The sequence below is a fragment of the Mobula hypostoma genome, chromosome 9, assembly GCF_963921235.1.
Source record: "Mobula hypostoma chromosome 9, sMobHyp1.1, whole genome shotgun sequence".
Taxonomy (NCBI): Eukaryota; Metazoa; Chordata; class Chondrichthyes; order Myliobatiformes; family Myliobatidae; genus Mobula; species Mobula hypostoma.
The window spans coordinates 144,818,929-144,837,845 of NC_086105.1; the positions used below are offsets into that span (position 1 = coordinate 144,818,929).

The 18,917-nt window shown below is 45.5% G+C and overlaps 1 protein-coding gene across 1 annotated transcript in view; it reads right to left on the minus strand.

The window, feature by feature from the left end:
- Positions 1–11,951: 11,951 nt before the first annotated feature.
- Positions 11,952–18,917, minus strand: part of LOC134352133 (extracellular serine/threonine protein kinase FAM20C-like) — a 120,626-nt gene continuing 113,660 nt past the window's right edge. Inside the window, exons 9-10 of the mRNA XM_063059360.1 lie at positions 14,714–14,773; positions 11,952–12,807 (exon numbers count right to left, since the gene is read on the minus strand). Of these exons, the coding sequence (XP_062915430.1) occupies positions 12,555–12,807; positions 14,714–14,773 (313 nt within the window). The 3' untranslated portion in view covers positions 11,952–12,554. The remainder of the gene's footprint in view (positions 12,808–14,713; positions 14,774–18,917) is intronic.

The window sequence follows — 18,917 nt, forward strand, 5'->3', positions numbered from 1 at the left end:
TTATGGTGAGAAGGCGGGGCAGTGGGACTAAATAGGAGAATGGATCAACTCATGATAAAATGGCGGAGCAGACTCGATGGGCCGAATGGCCTACTTCTGCTCCTTTGTCTTATGGTCTTATGGAGATCAGCAGCTTCCGATACCCAACCCACTCTGTCTGGCATCAACAACCATTCCATGGACAAAGTCACTTAGATCACATTTCTTCCCCATTCTGATATTTGGTCTGAACAACAACTGAACCTCTTGACCATGTCTGCATGCTTTTATGCACAGAATTGCTGCCACGTGTACCTAATAAAGTGGCCACTAAGTGTAATTTCAGAGGCAAGGATACTAATTTATCACACTAATGGCACCCTTGGCTAACGTTGCTATTCACTAAGACTGAACTCTTTGTAACTAATTACCTTACATACTAATACAATAAAAGTTAATGGTCCAAATTTGATGGTCTTCCAAATTTATTCAGCTCATTGTGGCTGCCTTTCTTCCCATTGTCGATGGTATTTATATGCATTGATGTTAACCTGCAATCTTCATTTTTACAACTGAAGCCTGTGAATTACTGGCTGGGGTTCCTCCTCACTTTCTGAGCCCCTGGAAGGCTGGAGAGTTACTCTGTTTCCTACTACTCCTGCATTAGTTGTACAAGGTGCTGGTGAGGATGCACTTAGAACATAGAACATGGACTCAGTAGCCACTTTATTAGATACCTCCTGTACCTAATAAAGTCACCACTGAGTATAGGTTTGTGGTCCTTTGCTGCTACGACCCATCTTCCTCAAGGTTCAACATACTGTGTGTTCAGACATGCACACCGCTGTAGTAACATGTGGCTATCTGAGTTACTGTTGTTTTCCTGTCAGCTGGAACCAGTCTGGCCATTCTCCTCTGACCTCTCTCACTAACAAGGCGTTTTCACCCACAGAACCACTGCCACTGGATGTATTTTTTTTTACTTTTTTGCAACATTCTCTGTAAACTCTAGAGATTGTTGAGTGTGAAAATCTGCTTCTTAGATACTCAAGCCACCCTGTCTGGCACCAACAATCGCTTAGATCATATTTCTTCCCCACTCTGATGTTTGATCTGAACAACAACTGAACCTCTTGACCATTTTTGCATGCTTTTATGCACTGAGTTGCTGCTATATGATTGGCTGATGAGATATTTGCATTAACGAGTAGGTGTACAGGTGTACTTAGTAAAGTTGTCACTGAGTGTAGAACATGACAACACAGTACAGGCCCTTCGGCCCACAATGTTGTGCTGACCCTTTAACCTACTCTAAGATCAATCTAATCTTTCCATCCTACATAGCCCTCCATTTTCCTATTTTGTGTTCAGTTTTGGGAAAGATGTTATTGAATTGGAAAGAATGCAGAGGACATTTACAAGATGTTGCCAGGATTTGAAGCACTGAGTTATAAGGAGATGTTGGAGAGACAAAGGACTTTGTTCCTTGGAGTGGAGGAGACTGAGGTGATTTTATAGAGGTATATAAAATCACGAAGGTCACATATACAATGAAGGCACACAGTCTTTTTCCCAGGCTTGGGGAATCAAGAACTAGAGGACACAGGTTTCAGCTGAAGGGGGAGAGATTTAATAGGAACTCGGGCAACTGCTTTATATATGTATGTGGAAAGAGCTGCCACAGGGCATGGTTGAGGAAGGTACAATAACAACTTTTAAAGTACAGTTGAACAGGACATAGGGGAGGTTTATAAGGATATGGGGCAAAATCAGGTAGGCGGGGCTAATATGGATGGCAATCTTGGTTAGCATAGACCAGATGGGCTGTAAGGCCTATTTCTGTGCAGTGTGACTCTGTGTGTGTCTGTGTGTGAAGTGGAACTGTGGGCTATATGTATGTGTAATGGAAATACGGGCTGTATGTGTGTGTGTGTACTGGAACTGTGGGCTGTGTGTGTGTGTGTGTGTGTGTGTGTGTGTGCGTCTGTGTGTGTGTGTCTGTGTGTAGTGTGTGTCTGTGTGTATTATGTAGTGTGTGTGCATTGTGTGTGTGTGTGTGTGTGTGCGTGTAGTGTGTGTAGTGTGTGTACTGTGTGTGTGTGTGTAGTGTGTGTGTGTACACTGTGTGTGTGTGTAGTGTGTGTGTGTGTGAGTGTGTAGTGTGTGTGTAGTGTGTGTGCATGAGTGTGTAGTGTGTGTGTGTGTGTGTACTGTGTGTGTGTGTGTGTGTGTGAGTGTGTAGTGTATGTGTGTGTAGTGTGTGTGTGAGTGTGTGTGTGTGTAGTGTGTGTGTGTGTGTGATTGTGTAGTGTGTGTGTGTGAGTGTGTAGTGTGTGTGTACATAGTGTGTGTGTGTGTGAGTGTGTAGTGTGTGTGTGTGTAGTGTTAAGAAATAGTGCCTGATCTCTATCTTAATCAGATCACTCCTTATTCTGAAACACTGTCCCAAGTTCCAGGTTCTCCCTGGAAGGAGACATGGACTCACAGAGCGATCCAACAGAGAAACAGGCCCTTCGGCCCATGGAGTCTGTGCCAACCATTAACCACCCATTACACATCAACCACCTTCTACAGAAACTGTATTCTATATCTGAACATAAACGTAGAACATAACCGCGCAGTACAGGCTATTCGGCCCACAATACTGTGCCAAACTCATTCTCCTCATGTTCTTATCAGCTCTCCCCAGATTCAACCAGACACTGGGGGCCAAGTAACCTCCCAACCTGCATGTCTTCGGAACTCCATGCAGTCACAGGGAGAATATACAAAATCCGCACAGTCGGTGCCCGAGGTCAGGATCGAACCAGGCACACCGGAACTGGGAAGGCATCGGTTTTACAAATGGTGCCACTGTTCCACTCTGGGATGTGTCATCTATGTTGTTCTGTTAGGGGCCTCTGGTCAAAGACAAAGCAGTGTAGCCCTCTCTCAAATCCCCGCTGATGTGTCTGTCTGACTTCCAATCAATAAACTTCCTCAGCATCCAGTTTGTCAAATCCTCTATGTCTCAAAAAGTTTGCCTTTTATTTCTCTAATAAAAACAGGCTCAAGCTGTTCAATCCTCCGTCAGGAGACAACCCGTGATCCTGAACTACATTCAATGGAAATATAAGGGAGTGTAGCAGATAGTGTGACGCTATTACAGCCCAGGGTGTAGCCGTTAGTGTGACGCTATTACAGCCCAGGGTGTAGCCGTTAGCATGATGCTATTACAGCCCAGGGTGTAGCGGTTAGCGTGACGCTATTACAGCCCAGGGTGTAGCGGTTAGCGTGATGCTATTACAGCCCAGGGTGTAGCCGTTAGCATGATGCTATTACAGCCCAGGGTGTAGCAGTTTGCGTGACACTATTACAGCCCAGGGTGTAGTGGTTAACGTGACGCTATTACAGCCCAGGGTGTAGCCGTTAGCGTGACGCTATTACAGCCCAGGGTGTAGCAGTTAGCGTGACACTATTACAGCCCAGGGTGTAGTGGTTAATGTGGCACTATTACAGCCCAGGGTGTAGTGGTTAGCGTCACGCTATTACAGCCCAGGGTGTAGCGGTTAACGTGATGCTATTACAGCCCAGGGTGTAGTGGTTAGTGTGACACTATTACAGCCCAGGGTGTAGTGGTTAGCGTCACGCTATTACAGCCCAGGGTGTAGCGGTTAACGTGATGCTATTACAGCCCAGGGTGTAGCGGTTAACGTGACGCTATTACAGCCCAGGGTGTAGCTGTTAGCGTGACGCTATTACAGCCCAGGGTGTAGCAGTTTGCGTGACACTATTACAGCCCAGGGTGTAGTGGTTAACGTGGCACTATTATAGCCCAGGGTGTAGCCGTTAGCATGATGCTATTACAGCCCAGGGTGCAGTGGTTAGTGTGACACTATTACAGCCCAGGGTGTAGCGGTTAGTGTGACACTATTACAGCCCAGGGTGTAGTGGTTAGCGTCACGCTATTACAGCCCAGGGTGTAGCGGTTAACGTGATGCTATTACAGCCCAGGGTGTAGTGGTTAGCGTGACGCTATTACAGCCCAGGGTGTAGCGGTTAACGTGATGCTATTACAGCCCAGGGTGTAGCGGTTAGCGTGACGCTATTACAGCCCAGGGTGTAGCAGTTTGCGTGACACTATTACAGCCCAGGGTGTAGTGGTTAACGTGGCACTATTATAGCCCAGGGTGTAGCCGTTAGCATGATGCTATTACAGCCCAGGGTGCAGTGGTTAGTGTGACACTATTACAGCCCAGGGTGTAGCAGTTAGTGTGACACTATTACAGCCCAGGGTGTAGTGGCTAGCGTCACGCTATTACAGCCCAGGGTGTAGCTGTTAGCGTGATGCTATTACAGCCCAGGGTGTAGCAGTTAGCGTGACACTATTACAGCCCAGGGTGTAGTGGTTAACGTGGCACTATTATAGCCCAGGGTGTAGCCGTTAGCATGATGCTATTACAGCCCAGGGTGCAGTGGTTAGTGTGACACTATTACAGCCCAGGGTGTAGCGGTTAGTGTGACACTATTACATCCCAGGGTGTAGCGGTTAGTGTGACGCTATTACAGCCCAGGGTGTAGTGGTTAGCGTGGCGCTATTACAGCCCATGGTGTAGCCGTTAGCACGATGCTATTACAGCCCAGGGTGTAGCGGTTAGTGCGACGCTATTACAGCCCAGGGTGTAGTGGTTAACGTGGCACTATTATAGCCCAGGGTGTAGCCGTTAGCATGATGCTATTACAGCCCAGGGTGCAGTGGTTAGTGTGACACTATTACAGCCCAGGGTGTAGCGGTTAGTGTGACACTATTACATCCCAGGGTGTAGCGGTTAGTGTGACGCTATTACAGCCCAGGGTGTAGCGGTTAGCATGACGCTATTACAGCCCAGGGTGTAGCGGTTAGTGTGACGCTATTACAGCCCAGGGTGTAGCGGTTAGCGTGACGCTATTACAGCCCATGGTGTAGCGGTTACTGTGACGCTATTACAGCTCAGAGCATCGGAGTTCAGAATTCAATTCCTGTATTACCACTCAGGATGTTGGTTCTGGCATCCTCTGTACGTTTCTATACATTCTGTACATGTCTATACATTCTTCCCATGTGCGTGTGGGTTTCCTCCCATGTGCTCCAGTTTCCTCTGCAGTTGAAAGACGTACTGGATAGTAGGTTATTTGGTCATTGTAATTTGCTCTGTGATTAGGTTTGGGATAAACAGGATGACTCAGTGGGCTGAAAGAGCCTCTTTATGCTGTATCTCTGCATAAATAATTGGCCTTCCCAAAGGGACTTACAATCAATCGATGTATAAAGCTATGTTATGTATTTATATTTATTGTGCTTTATTATCATTATCATTATTATGTTCTTTATCTTATTGTGTGCTTTTTGTGCTGCACTGGATCTGGAGTGACAATTATTTCATTCAGTGTCACTTCTGCACTGAAAATGACATTAAATCATCTTGATACGAGGAGACCAAAATCAGAATCAGAATTAGATTTACTTGGTGAACAAAACTGAACCTCTTGACCATGCCAGCATGCTTTTATGCATTGAGTTGCTGCCATGTGATTGGCTGATTAGATATTTGTATTAATGAGCAGGTGTGCCTAATAAAGTGACCGTTGAGTGTAGAGCATTACAGTACAGTGGAGGTCCTTTGGCCTGTGATGTTGTGCTGATCTCATATTTCCTCGTCCCCTGCAGGGGAGCGCCCCTGATCATCTCTGATGTCCAAAACAACATTGTCCACAACTTTAAACCTGAGCCCCTGGTCCTTGAAGCACCTTTGAATGAGAAACTGCCTCCATCCATCTGCCCAGTCCTGTGATCCCTTGTTGGCTGATGGAAAATGTGTCCTCTGCTTCCCCTCCAGATGATGCCTGATCCATTGAGTTTCCCCAACCTTTCCTCCTTTGATCTTCAAAGTTCAAAGTAAATGTATTATCATAGTATGCGTATGTCACCATGTACACCCTGAGATTCATTTGGCCTTCAACATCTGCAGTAGTCTTGCCTTCATAAGGATCAGAATCAGGTTTACGATCACTGACTTAGATGATGTGAAATTTGTTGTTTTGTGGCAGCAGCAGAGTGCAAAGACAAACTTACCACAAACTACAAAATACAGCCAGCAGCCACTTTATTAGGTACACCTGCACACCTGTCCATTAATGCAAATACAGTACTTAATCAGCCAATCATGTTGCAGAAACTCAATGCATAAAAGCATGCAGACATGGTCAAGAGGTTCAGTTGTTGGTCAGACCAAACATCACAATGAGGAGGAAATGTGATCTGACTTCAACCGTGAAATGATTGTTGGTGCCAGCTGGGGTGGTGTGAGTATCTCAGGAACTGTTGATCACCTGGGATTTTTATACTCAACAGTCTCTAGAGTTTAGAGAGAGTGGTGCAAAAAGCCAAGAACATCCAGTGAGTGGCAGTTCTGTGGGTGAAAATGCCTTGTCAATGAGAGAGGTCAGAGGAGAATGGCCAGACTGGTTCAAGCTGACAGGAAGCCGACTGTAACTCAAACATGCTACAACAGTGGTGTGCAGAAGAGCATCTTTGAATGCATAAAACATTGAACCTTGAAGAGGATGGGCTACAGCAACAGGAGAGCATGAACAGGCAGAAGTACACACAGTGGCCACTTTATTGAGTACTCTCTTGTACCTAATGTCCCACTTGGTGGCGCAATAATATCAGCGCTGGACTCCGGAGCGGAGGTTCCCGAGTTCGAATCCAAGTCGGGTTGAGCATCGAGCTAGCAACTCGGCCTCGTAAAAACAATAGCTTGCTACGGAAACACCGTCATGCCGGTGCCCCGATAACTCCATTGCCGAGTTAAGGGTTAGTCTTCTTCTTCTTCTTCTTGCACCTAATAAAGTGTCCACTGAGAATGAATAAATAGTGCAAAAAAAGGTATAAGGAAAACAGACTGTTCAGAAATCTGATGGTTGAAGAGAAGTTGTTACTGAATTGTTGAGTGTGGGTCTTTTCCTTGTTGGTAGCGATGAGAAGAGGGCATGTCCCAGAAGGTGAGGATCCTTAGTGATGGACGCTGCCTCTTGAAGATAGCCTGGATGGTGGGGAGGGTTGGACAGTGAAGTCAGACTGGACTGGAGTGGGAAGGGATGAGGGAATGGAGTGATCAATGCTCTGTGAAGTTGATAAGTAATCCCTCTAATCGCACTTCAATCTCGTACCTTTTCTATGGGAGACCACCAAGGACAGGTGCATGGAGTTCGTGGTGTCTAATTCAAGATATAAACCAGTGGACAACCATGAGGGGGGAGATGAAGATTATAATCCATCACTGAGTTTGGATGGCAGTAATAAATTGTTCAATCTCTCCAGTCATATTTCACAGTATCGGCTGTACCTGCACAATTTGGTTATTGCTTGGTAATCAGTCTTAATTATATCCATTATTCTGTGTATAAATCATTTGAACTCCTGCCAGTAATTTACATCAAATCATCTGATGTTCTCAATTAGATTTGAACTTGTACCTCACTCCAGGAGATCCATTACGTTTTCATCAACTTCCTTTATTAGATCTGGCCTCCAGTCTAGTGCGTGCTGCAACAAAGGTGGCAGATGTAACGTGTTCCTTAGGGCGCTAAGCCACAAGGAGGGAGGAATTTATTTACAGTGGTGCTCGAGGAAGGTTCAATGTCTCTCACTGAGCTGAAAAGGGGCAGGTAAAACTGTGTGTGATGTACAATATCGTGCAAAAGTCTTCGGCACATATGTATAGCCAGGGTTGAGGCCTGGTGTCTGGAGCCAAGGACAGGCGGCCTGTCCTGGGATGAAAAAGTGGCTCATTTTGCTGTTACTGCACACACACAAATGCTGGAGGAACTCAGCAGGTCACACCGCATCCACGGATGTTGAAAACCTTCATCAGAGGACGCCAAGACCCTTCATCTCGACTCATTCGAAATCTAATGGCGGAGGGGAAGAAGCTGTTTCTAAATGGTTGAGTGTGGGCCTTGCGTTTCTGTTTGCAGTAATGAGAAGAGGGTATGTCCCAGATGGAGAGATGGAAACTACAAATTTATGATTTGCTGTTGTTGCTGCTTGAGTTGTTCCGCTGAACATTGTGGGTAAGCTATGTTGGTGTCAGAATGTGTGGTGACACTTGTGGGCTGCCCCAAGTACATCTTTGGGTGCGTTGGTTGTAACGCAAATGATGCATCTCACTCTATGTTTTGATGTAGGTGATAAATAAGTCTGGATCTGAATTTAAAACTAGTTAACAATATATCCCAAAGCAATGCTTTACAAAGCCCTTTACATCTCCTTTCAACTAGCATGAGCCTAGCTCTATGTGATTAATGGTAGAGGATCACAGAACATTACACACAGAAAAAGGCCCTTCAGCCCATCAAGTCTGTCCCAACCATTAAGTACCAATCTAAACTAATCCCATTCACCAGCACTGTCCTAAAGTCATAGTCATAAAGTCACATCACAGAATGAGGCCCTTCAGCCCATCTAGTCTGTACCAAACTGTTATTTTGCCTAGTCCTTAGCATGTTTTGTCCTGGCAATTCAAATCATTGTCATAGAGACAAAGAGTGAGATTGAACAGAAGCAGGCCCTTTGTTGACCAAGATTCCCACATGTTGGACTTTTTGAAAAACATTAGGATAGATAAGTCCCTGGGGTCGGGTGGCATATACCTAGGTTACTATGTGAGGCGATGGAAGAGGTTGCCGCACCTTTAGCAATGAATTTTGTGCCATTGCTGGCCACAGGAGTAGTACTAGAAGAGTGGAGGATGGCAAATGTTGTTCAGTAAAAGAGAATAGCATTAACCCTGGGAATTATAGGCCAGTGAGTCTTACAGCTGTGGTGGGAAAACTGTTCAAAAAGATTCTTAGAGGCAGGATTTATGAGCATTTGGACTACAGTCTGATTAGGGATAGTCAGCATGGCTTTGTGAGAGGCAGGTCATGCCTCACGAGCCTGATTGAATTCTTTGGGAATATGACAAAGCGCTGTGCTGAAGGCAGAGCAGTGGATGTGGTGTATATGGATTTTAGTAAAGATGTTTGATAAATACATGGTAAATGGTAGGGCATTGAAGAATGCAGTAGAACAGAGGGATCTAGGAATAATGGTGCATAGTTCCCTGAAGGTGGAATCTCATGTGGATAGGGTGGTGAAGAAAGCTTTTGGTATGCTGGCCTTTATAAATCAGAGCATTGAGTATAGGAGTTGGGATGTAATGTTGAAATTGTACAAGGCATTGGTAAGGCCAAATTTGGAGTATTGTGTACAGTTCTGGTCATCGAATTATAGGAAAGATGTCAATAAAATTGAGAGTGTACGGAGGAGATTTACTAGAATGTTGCCTGGGTTTCATCTCCTAAGTCACAGAGAAAGGTTGAACAAGTTGGGTCTTTATTCTTTGGAACGTAGAAGGTTGAGGGGGGACTTGATAGAGGTATTTAAAATTATGAGAGGGATAGGTAGAGTTGACGTGGATAGGCTTTTTCCATTGACAGTGGGAGAGATTCAAACAAGAGGACATGAATTGAGAGTTAAAGGGCAAAAGTTTAGGGGTAACATGAGGGGGAACTTCTTTACTCAGAGAGTGGTAGCTGTGTGGAATGAGCTTCCAGCAGAAGTGGTTGAGGCAGGTTCGATGTTGTCGTTTAAAGTTAAATTGGATAGATATATGGACAGGAAAGGAATGGAGGGTTATGAGCTGAGTGCAGGTCGGAGGGACTAGGTGAGAGTAAGAGTTTGGCACAGACTAGAAGGGCCGAGATGGCCCGTTTCCATGCTGTAATTGTTACATGGTTTATATATGGTTATATAGGGTTCCCCATGGCAGGCTCAATCAGAAACACAGGAGATATGGGATCCAGAGAAACTTAGATGTGGATACAGAACTGGTTTGTTCATAGAAAGCAGAGGGTGGTTGTAGATGGGGTATATTCTGCCTGGAGGTCAGAGGCCACAGGGATCTGTTCAGGTGCCTGTTCCTGTTCCATTTTGTTGAGCGAGGCGTGGGGGCTAGGGGGTTGATGTTCAGTTGTGTTCTGTTAGTTTTTTTTATATGGTAGGGGTTGTTTGGGGGTCAATGTTCTTGTTCCATTTTGTGCGGGGTGGGTGGGTAGGTTGATGCTTCTCTCTCAACGACTTTCAGGTTCACGGTTATCTGAAGAAGACTAATTTCAGAGTTGCGTATGGATACATGTTTTGAGAGAAATGAACTTTTGAACCTTTTCTCTTTGCGGTTTTTATAGATGACTTGAAAGCGGAAGTGGAAGGGCAGGTTTGTAAATTTGCATAAGACACGAAGGTTGGTAGAGTTGTGGAAAGTGTAGTTCAACCCCGAAAAGTGTGAAGTGATTCACTTCGGAAGATCGAATTTGAAAGCAGAATACAGGGGTTTATTGGCTGGATTCTTAGCAGTGTGGATGAACAAAGGGATTTTGGGATGCACGTCCATAGATCCCTCAGAGTGGCCATGCAAGTCGACAGAGTTGTTAAGAAGGCATATGGTGTATTAGTGGGAGGATTGAGTTCAGGACCACAAGGTAATGTAGCACCATAAAACCCTGTCTAGACCACACTTGGAATATTCTGTTCAGTCCTGGTTTTCTCATTATAGGAGGGACGTGGAAGCTTTAGAGAGGGTGCAGAGGAGATTTACCAGGATGTTACCTGGATTACAGAGCATGTCTTATGAGGATAGACTGAGCTTTTCTCTTTGGAGTGAAGGAGGATGAGAGGTGACTTGGTAGAGCTGTACAAGATGATAAGCAGCAGCATAGATCGATTGGACAGCCAGAGACTTTTTCCCAGGACGGAAATGGCTAATACAAGGGGGCATAATTTTAAGGTGATTGGAAGAACATATAGGGAGAATGTCCGAAGTAGGTTTTTACACAGAGTGTGGTAAGTGTGTGGAACATCCTGCCAGGGGTGGTAGTAGAGGCAGATACGTTAGAAGCATTTCAGAAATTCTTAGATAGGCACCTGGATGATAGAGAAGTGGAGGGCTATGTGAGGGGGAAGGGTTAGACTGATCTTAAAGCAGGTCACGAGGTCAGCACGACAGCACGGGCTGATGGACCTGAACTGTGCCGTAATGTTCTATGTTCTTAAACCAACCTCCTTGGTCAAGCTTCTGGTCAACTGCCCTAGGATCTCCGATTGTGTCTGGAGTCCACTTCTGTCGGATTGCTCGCCTGTGAAGCTTCTGTGTCTGACACGGCTGAGCATTTTGATGGTTCCATTTAACAGGCAGCCAATAGTTTGTGGAATTACTTACTTAATACACCTTACCAGAGCTTCCTTAGGGCTTAGCTATCTGAATCCAGAGTGATAATTTCAAAAGTCCTTCCCCTTTCAGGTTGGGACCTCTTGTTGACTGTCCTCTTCCTCCACAGATGCAGCCTGACCTGCTGCGTTCATCTAGTATGTTACTTGTATGCGTGTGTGTGCGTGTGTGTGTGTGTGTGTGTGTGTGTGTGTGTGTGTGTGTGTGTGCGTGTGTGCGCGTGTGTGTGTGTGTGTGTGTGTGTGTGCGCGTGCGTGCGTGTGTGTGCGTGCGTGTGTGTGTGTGTGTGCGCGTGCGTGCGTGCGTGTGTGTGTGTGCGTGTGTGTGTGTGTGTGTGCGTGTGTGCATTGGTGCATGCGTATATGCGTGCATGTGCGCTTCTCCGGACTCCAACAACTGCAGCCTCCTTGCTCCTCTGAGACACCAAAGATTCTGCAGATGCTGGAAATCTTGGGAACACATGCAGAAGGCTGATCAAGCAGCATCTCTGGGTGAACAGCCTCAACCCAAAACACGGACTGTTCATTCCGGCCCAGAGTCACTACCTGGCCTGTTGAGATCCTCCAGCATTTGTGCGTGTTGCTCCTGTGTCCGTGTCTTGAAGGAGCAGTGCACCCTCACCGGCCTCCCACCTCGGGGCCGCTCGGCTCAAGTCGACCTCAAGAGACGCGGGACAGGGGCGAGTTATTGCCATTACTTTTATTGCACTTTTCACCAGGTCGCAAAAAACAATTACCACAAAATTAAAGCTGAGGAACACCGTTAACCGAGTCGGCTGGAGCCGCAGACCGCAGACGTCAGCCGCCCCGCCCCTACCTTTACACAAAGAGTTAAGAACAACACTGGTATCAATCTGTCGGGAAGAATCCCCACGCCATCCTTGTCTCCGAACGCGAGCCCCGTTTTCTCAGGCCAATGCAACCGACTTTCAAGTTTTCACACAGCGGGTAGAGTCCTTTTCCTTTCATTTATATATATATATTTAAAGATTTATATATTTTAAAGTCTTTTGTTTCTTCTGTTTTGGAATTGCACAGCTGTTCAATATTCACATCTTAGGATTGGATTCCATAGTGAAAAAAAAATCAAGTAAGTGCCTTAACTTAGAAACTTTTCATTATAATAATCTGTGCCAGAGTCTATACTTTACATATTTGGAAACAATTACATCTTTGTTCTGAATTCATTGAATTCAAAAAGTAACATAGATCACCAGTCTCTTCAAGACTTTCTATTTTTTACTTAGACGAGTAAAAAAAAAAGAGGGGGGAGTTTGGGATCCCTCTACTACCTTTTGGAAGAGGCAAAATTGACTTTGAAGTCTATGTCATTTGCCACCACGTTGTCATGACCCTCCTTCTCCACACAGTCATTGACCATCTTTAAGATGATTCTCACTCTCCTGTCCATTGCTTTCAGGTGGGCGTCGATCAGAATCGGAGAGAGCTTGTCTCTCATCAGCGACTCTTCCATCACGTCGCTCAGCTTGTATTCTTCCTTTGCCAGGAGCTGCAGTCGAAGGTACGTCGATTGCTTGATTCTACGCAAGTGGTAGAAGGTGGGGTGTTAGCTCTGAAAATTCATGGCCCGCCCCCTATCAACACTGAATCCCTCCCACCTCTCTGGACACTGTGTCCCACACCACAACAAGCCCATTCTCTCTCCTCCCCCCTGTGCCCACCCACCCAAACTGGTCCCTAGGCCTTGGTTTTAGAATCCATGCCCTTATTTTCCCACCATGTCCTTGTCCCCAGGACCATCCCTGTTGTTTCCTGTCCTGGTCCAGCAACATGGGTGCTATCTCCAAGACAGCACACCAGAACTTTCTCAGAAGGCTAAGAAAATTCAACATGTCCACAATGACCCTCATTAATCTTTACAAGTGAACCACAGAGAGCATCTTAATGGGATGCATCGCATCTTGGTATGGTAACTACTCTGCCCAGGACTGTAGAGAGGTGTGTATACAGCCCAGCCCGTCACACAAACCAGCCTCCTCACCATTGACCCCATCTATACTTCCCACTCTCTTAGGAAAACAGCCATCATAATCAAGGACCCATCCCACCCCGGACATTCTCTCTTCTCCACCCTCCCATCAGGCAGAAGGTACAAAAGACGGAGAACACGTACCATCAGCTTCTACCCCGCTGCTCTCAGAGGACCTCCCACACACTGAAAGATGAACTCGTGATCTCCCAATCTGTCTTGTTGCAGCCCCTGCACTTTATTTGTCTCCCTGCACCACACTTTCTCTGAACCTGCAAACCTCTTTTTCTTTTTACTGTCTTGATGTACTTAGCTATGGAGTAATCTGTCTGGGTTGTGCGCAAACTAAAGCTTTTCATGGTTTCTTGGTAGGCGCGACAATAGAACAGTTCAGCACAGGAACAGGTGTTCAGCCCACAACATTGCCAATTAAATTTGTAATCAAATGAGCAACTAAACTAATCTCTTCTGCCTAAAAATGTCCATATCCTTCCATTTCCCTCACAGTTATTTGCTTATCTAAATGTCTCTTAAAATTCTCTAATGCAGGGGATCCCAACTTGGGGTCCATGGACTCTTTGTTTAATGGCATTGGTCCATGGCATGAAAAAGGTCAGGAACCCCTGCTCCAATGTATCTGCCTTCTGCCTCTCCCACCATCCCGGGCAGTGCATTCCAGACTCCCACTACTTTGTGTAAAAAGAAACAAACTTGCCTCTCACATCTCTTTTGAAATGAATCCCCTCTCAGCTGAAATGCACGCTCGCTCTACTAGACATTTCAACACTGGGAAAAAGATACTGTCTATCTACTCTATCTATGCTTGTCATAATCTTATATACCTTTATCTGTAATGAGTTCTTCAGACCTGTATGGGATGTTGGCGAGTGTTGGGTTCTGAGGTTATTAGAGCACCTGAAATGGTTTTTGTTTAAGAAGAGCCATTGATTGTTTGGATTTCCTCGTGGTTTTCTTCAGTGACTCGCTCTTTATAATGTAGTCTCCTGGTGTTTTCTGTTTAAGCTTATTAAGTTTATTTTGATAGGCTTGGGGATTCCCTATTATTTGTAATATTTAAGTGGATGCCTGATTAGTGCTAATCGTGGGGTCCTAGCTTTGATAATGTTCCTTTTTACGGTGTTGCTCGGTCAAGCCACCAATGTTCTTTTGGAATTATTACGGATAAACTCTCGTTGCCCCCTCTACATCAGAGTCTGTCTTTCCTCTGCACTTGGGTTCTGATATTGCCAGCACACGCTGTGACACAATCAAATCTCCCCTCTCAGCCTCCGCTGCTCCAGAGAAAACAACCCAAGTTTGTCCGACCTCACACTTGCCCTCTAATCCAGGCAGTATCCTGGTAAAGCTCCTCTGCGCCCTTTCCAAAACCTCTACGCCCTTCCTATCATGGGTCGAGCCCATAATAAACCAGTTTCCGATACGCCCTCAGGACTTACCGACAGCACTGACTCAGTGGCACGAGGATGGAAAGCTCGTCGTGGGAATGTTTGCCAAACCTGTGCAGGAAACAAAGTCAAACATTAGGAAGCCCTTTCACAGTTCCAGCTGACGTGCAGGAGAACTGTGTCTCGTAAGGGGACCATGAAGCAATTATTTTTTTCTTCCCAGGCAACCGCGTTCCTAGATGTGCTGAATCTGGGACTGGCTTCAAGGAGTACTCCCTCTGCAACTTTTACGCGCAACTTTTATAGGTGCAGGTGAGTGGCAGACCCTGACAAAATGACAATTCAAGGGCAACACAAACAAAATGATGGAGGAACTCAGCAGGTCAGGCAGCATCTGGAGAGGAATACACAGTTGCCGATTTGGGCCGAGACCCTTCATCAGGACCGGGAAGGAAGAAGCCAGAAAAAGAAGGTGGGGGAGGGGAAGGAGTAGAAGCTGGCAGGAGGTAGACAAGACCAGATGAGGGGGCAGGTGGGATGAAGTGAGAAGCTGGCAGGAGATAGGTGAGACCAGATGAGGGGGCAGGTGGGATGAAGTGAGAAGCTGGGAGGTGATAGGTGGAAGAGGTTAAGGGACGATGAGGAAGGAATCTGATAGGAGAGGACGATGGACCATGGGAGAAAGGGAAGGAGGAGGGGCACCAGAGGGTGGTGTTAGGAAGGTCAGGAGAAGGGGTGAAAGGGGAGCCAGAATGGGGAATGAAAAAAGAGAGAAGCGTAGGGGGATAAATCGATGGTCATGCCATCAGGTTAGAGAAGGGACTCCCAACGTTTTTTATGGCACGGACGCTTAACATAAACCAAGGGGTCCATGGACCCTAGGTTGGGAACCCCTGGGTTAGAAGCTATCCGGACGGAATATGAGGTTTTGCTCCTCCAGCCTAACCTTCATGAGAGATACGGTATGGTTACAGGTCACGGGGAGAACGTACAAACTTCTTACAGACTGCTGTGGGAATTGAACCCGGGCCTATAATCGAGTCATGCAAACTGCTACGCTACTGTGCCCCCCCCCCAAATCTTGAATTAATCAATTGATTCATTACACATCAATTCATCATTGTAGTACAATGATGTAATAAAATCCATGGCATTGTTCTAGCTCAATGTTCCAGCTATTGTTTTGATTTGTACGAACAGTATGCAAGACAAGCTTTTCACTGTGTCTTGGTGCATGTGAGAATAACAATAAACCAATTCCAATCCCTATTCCAATCCCAATTCCAATCAAATTCACAATTCCAATTCTAATCTCTGCTCCAATTCCAATCCTGATCCCAATACCAATCACCATTCCAATCCCAATCCCAATCCTCATCCCTATTTAAATTCCAATCCTTTTCCCAATTCCAATTTCAATCTGAATCCCAAAACCAATCCCAATCTCCATTCCAATCCTGATCCCAACACCAATCCCCATTCCAATCCCAATGCCAATTCCATTTCCAATCCCTATTCCATTTCTAATCCCAATCCCAATACTAATCCTCATTCCAATACCAATCGCCATTCCAATTCCAGTCCCAATCCCATTCAAGCTCCTGATGCGAAGGAAGCCAATATGAATGAACAGTATGACAGACAAGTGTTTCAGATGTGAAATGAAACCGTCCATCGTAAAAACAGGAGACAAATGGAAATATTCTGCAGGTCAGGCAGCATCTGTGGAGGGGGAAGCAGAGCTAGTGTTTCAGAACTGGCCTGAAACTTTATTGATTTCCAGCTTTTATTTCATTTCCTGTAGATTGCCCTTTGCGTAAACAGGAGAAGCTGGGGGCGGTGGGGCGGTGATGCATGTTTATGGTCTATAGGGAAATCAGTAGGAGAACTGTACTGTGGTTAAAGAACTGTGTATATGTGCAGGTGGGAGGCAGGAATGGGGCTTATTTCTGCTGTTGTTGTTTTGTTGCTTGTGTTCTGTGTTGTCATGCCAAGCATGTTGGGTATGCCATGTTGGCGCAAAAATGTGTAATTCTGGTGTGCTGGTTGTTAATGCAAATGACATGTTTCACTGTTTCATTGTCTGTACATGAGACAAATAAACTTCAAACATGAATCAGAATGATAGGAATGATAGAGATAGGCAGAGATTTGACGGGCCAAATGGCCTTCCTCACTGCCATAAGGCAATGTAACATACAGCATCAGGGAGCAGTTTGTTGCATAGGAGCCCTGATGCTCTCTCCAAAATATATTTAACTAGCAAATCACAACCACGGGGTTCCACAGGTGCTGGAAATCTTGAGCAACACACACAAAATGCTGGAGCAACTCAGCAAGTCAGGCAGCATCTATGGTAATGAATATGTCTTGGTCTGATCATCAGCACTAGAAAGGAAGGGGGAAGAAACCAGAATAAGAAGGGAGTGGAGGAGGGGGAAAATACAAGCTGACAAGTGATAAGGTGAGCGAGTCTGGGTGAGCACGTGGTCGAAGGGTCGGAGGGCAGCAGAGACCACAGATGAGCAGCAGTGAGAGAGGGTCTGACTGAAAACCTATCGAAGAGAAGATGAAAACTTCTTTAGGGTGGGCATCCTTCACAGAAATTTCACAGTCGAGCAGATAATCATAACCAGTGATGCACTGAGTTAGCTGTTTGACAGCACCAGGGATTAAACAATGTCTGGGACCATCTTTCAAGGTTCAAGGGCAGTCCGAGATCTGTCCCGTCGTGGGATTGGTTGGAATAGGGACAGAACAAGCCGGAGGGTCGAAGATGTACAGGATTGAAATTACCCCGGGGTTAACTCTCCCGATGGTTGGCTAGTGATTCAGGCCAACTAATGTATTGAGCATCTTGTGTGAGTGACATACAAGCCCAGTGCTGTGAGTGGTGTTATACAGGGTTAGAAATCCTCCAGGCTAGAACTTTCAGTCTCCATGACGACCCGGTAGGCCTCAGAGCAGGCTTCCTTCACAACAGGAATTTCAAAGGTATACCTTGAGGAAATACTCTACAATCTTTCTTTCCACAAGGCCAAAATAGCAAACGACATAGGAGCAAAACTAGGCCATTCAGCCCATTGAGACTGTTCCACCATTCCATCACAGCTGATTTATTATCCTTCTCAACCCCATTCTTCTGCCTTTTTCCCATAACCTTTGACACCCTGACTAATCAAGAACCCATCAAACTTTGCTTTAAATATACCCAATGGCTTGGTCTACATGACCGCCTATGACAATGAATTTCACTACACTCTGGCTAATGAAATTACTCCTTATCTCTGTTCTAAAGGGACAGCCTTCTATTCTGAGGCTCTGATTCTAGACGCCCCCACTACAGGAAACATCATCTCCAAGGCCTTTCAATATTCAATAGGTTTCAATGGGATCTCCCTCATTCTTTTAAATTCCAGGGAATACAGGCCCGGAGCCATCAAATGCTCCTCGTATGTTAATCCTTTCATTCCTGGGATCATTCTTGTGAACCTCCTCTAGACCCGCTCCAATTTCAGCACATCCTTTCTTAGATAAAGGGATCAAAACTGTTCATTCTGAGAGCTGAGCAGCTCATCAGACACTGGCAATTGAACGATCTCTGGGTTTGCTTCACCCACGGCCTCAGTATTCACCTTCCATCCAGTTTTGCAGACGTGTTCCGGAGGTAAACAGTGACCAAGTCCAAGCAGTCAGCAGAAGAACATTAAACACTGATTTTATCAGCATTCACAGACACGCAGAAAGGCACGCACACTGTGGAGAAGAACCGATGACCTCTAAAAACTGATTGCACCCTCTGTTGTGACCTTGACGCATTGTTGTACTTGTTACCGCTCTTTAGCTGTGGCGGATGGCTGGCTTCAGTACAGTCTGTTTTGTTCTGTCTCGCCTGAGAGATGCGATTTGCATGAACAACAAAGGAACCTGCAGAGACTACATTAGCCGTGAATTTGGGATGCTACAGAGAAGTACAAAACCATCCCTTCAAAGTTCTTTTGCTATCCATAGGGACCAAACTGATTCAATTCACAGACTCACTATCGAGGACTCTACAATTTATGTTCTCAGTATTTTTAAAAATTATTTGTGCAATTTGCCTTCTTTTACACATTGGTTATTTGTCAGTCTTTGTTTATGTATAGTTCTTCATAAATTTAATTGTATTTCTTTATTTTCCTGTAAAAGCCTGCAAGAAAATGACTCAGAGTAGTAGATAGTGACACACACTCTGGCCACTTGTTCGGTACCTCCT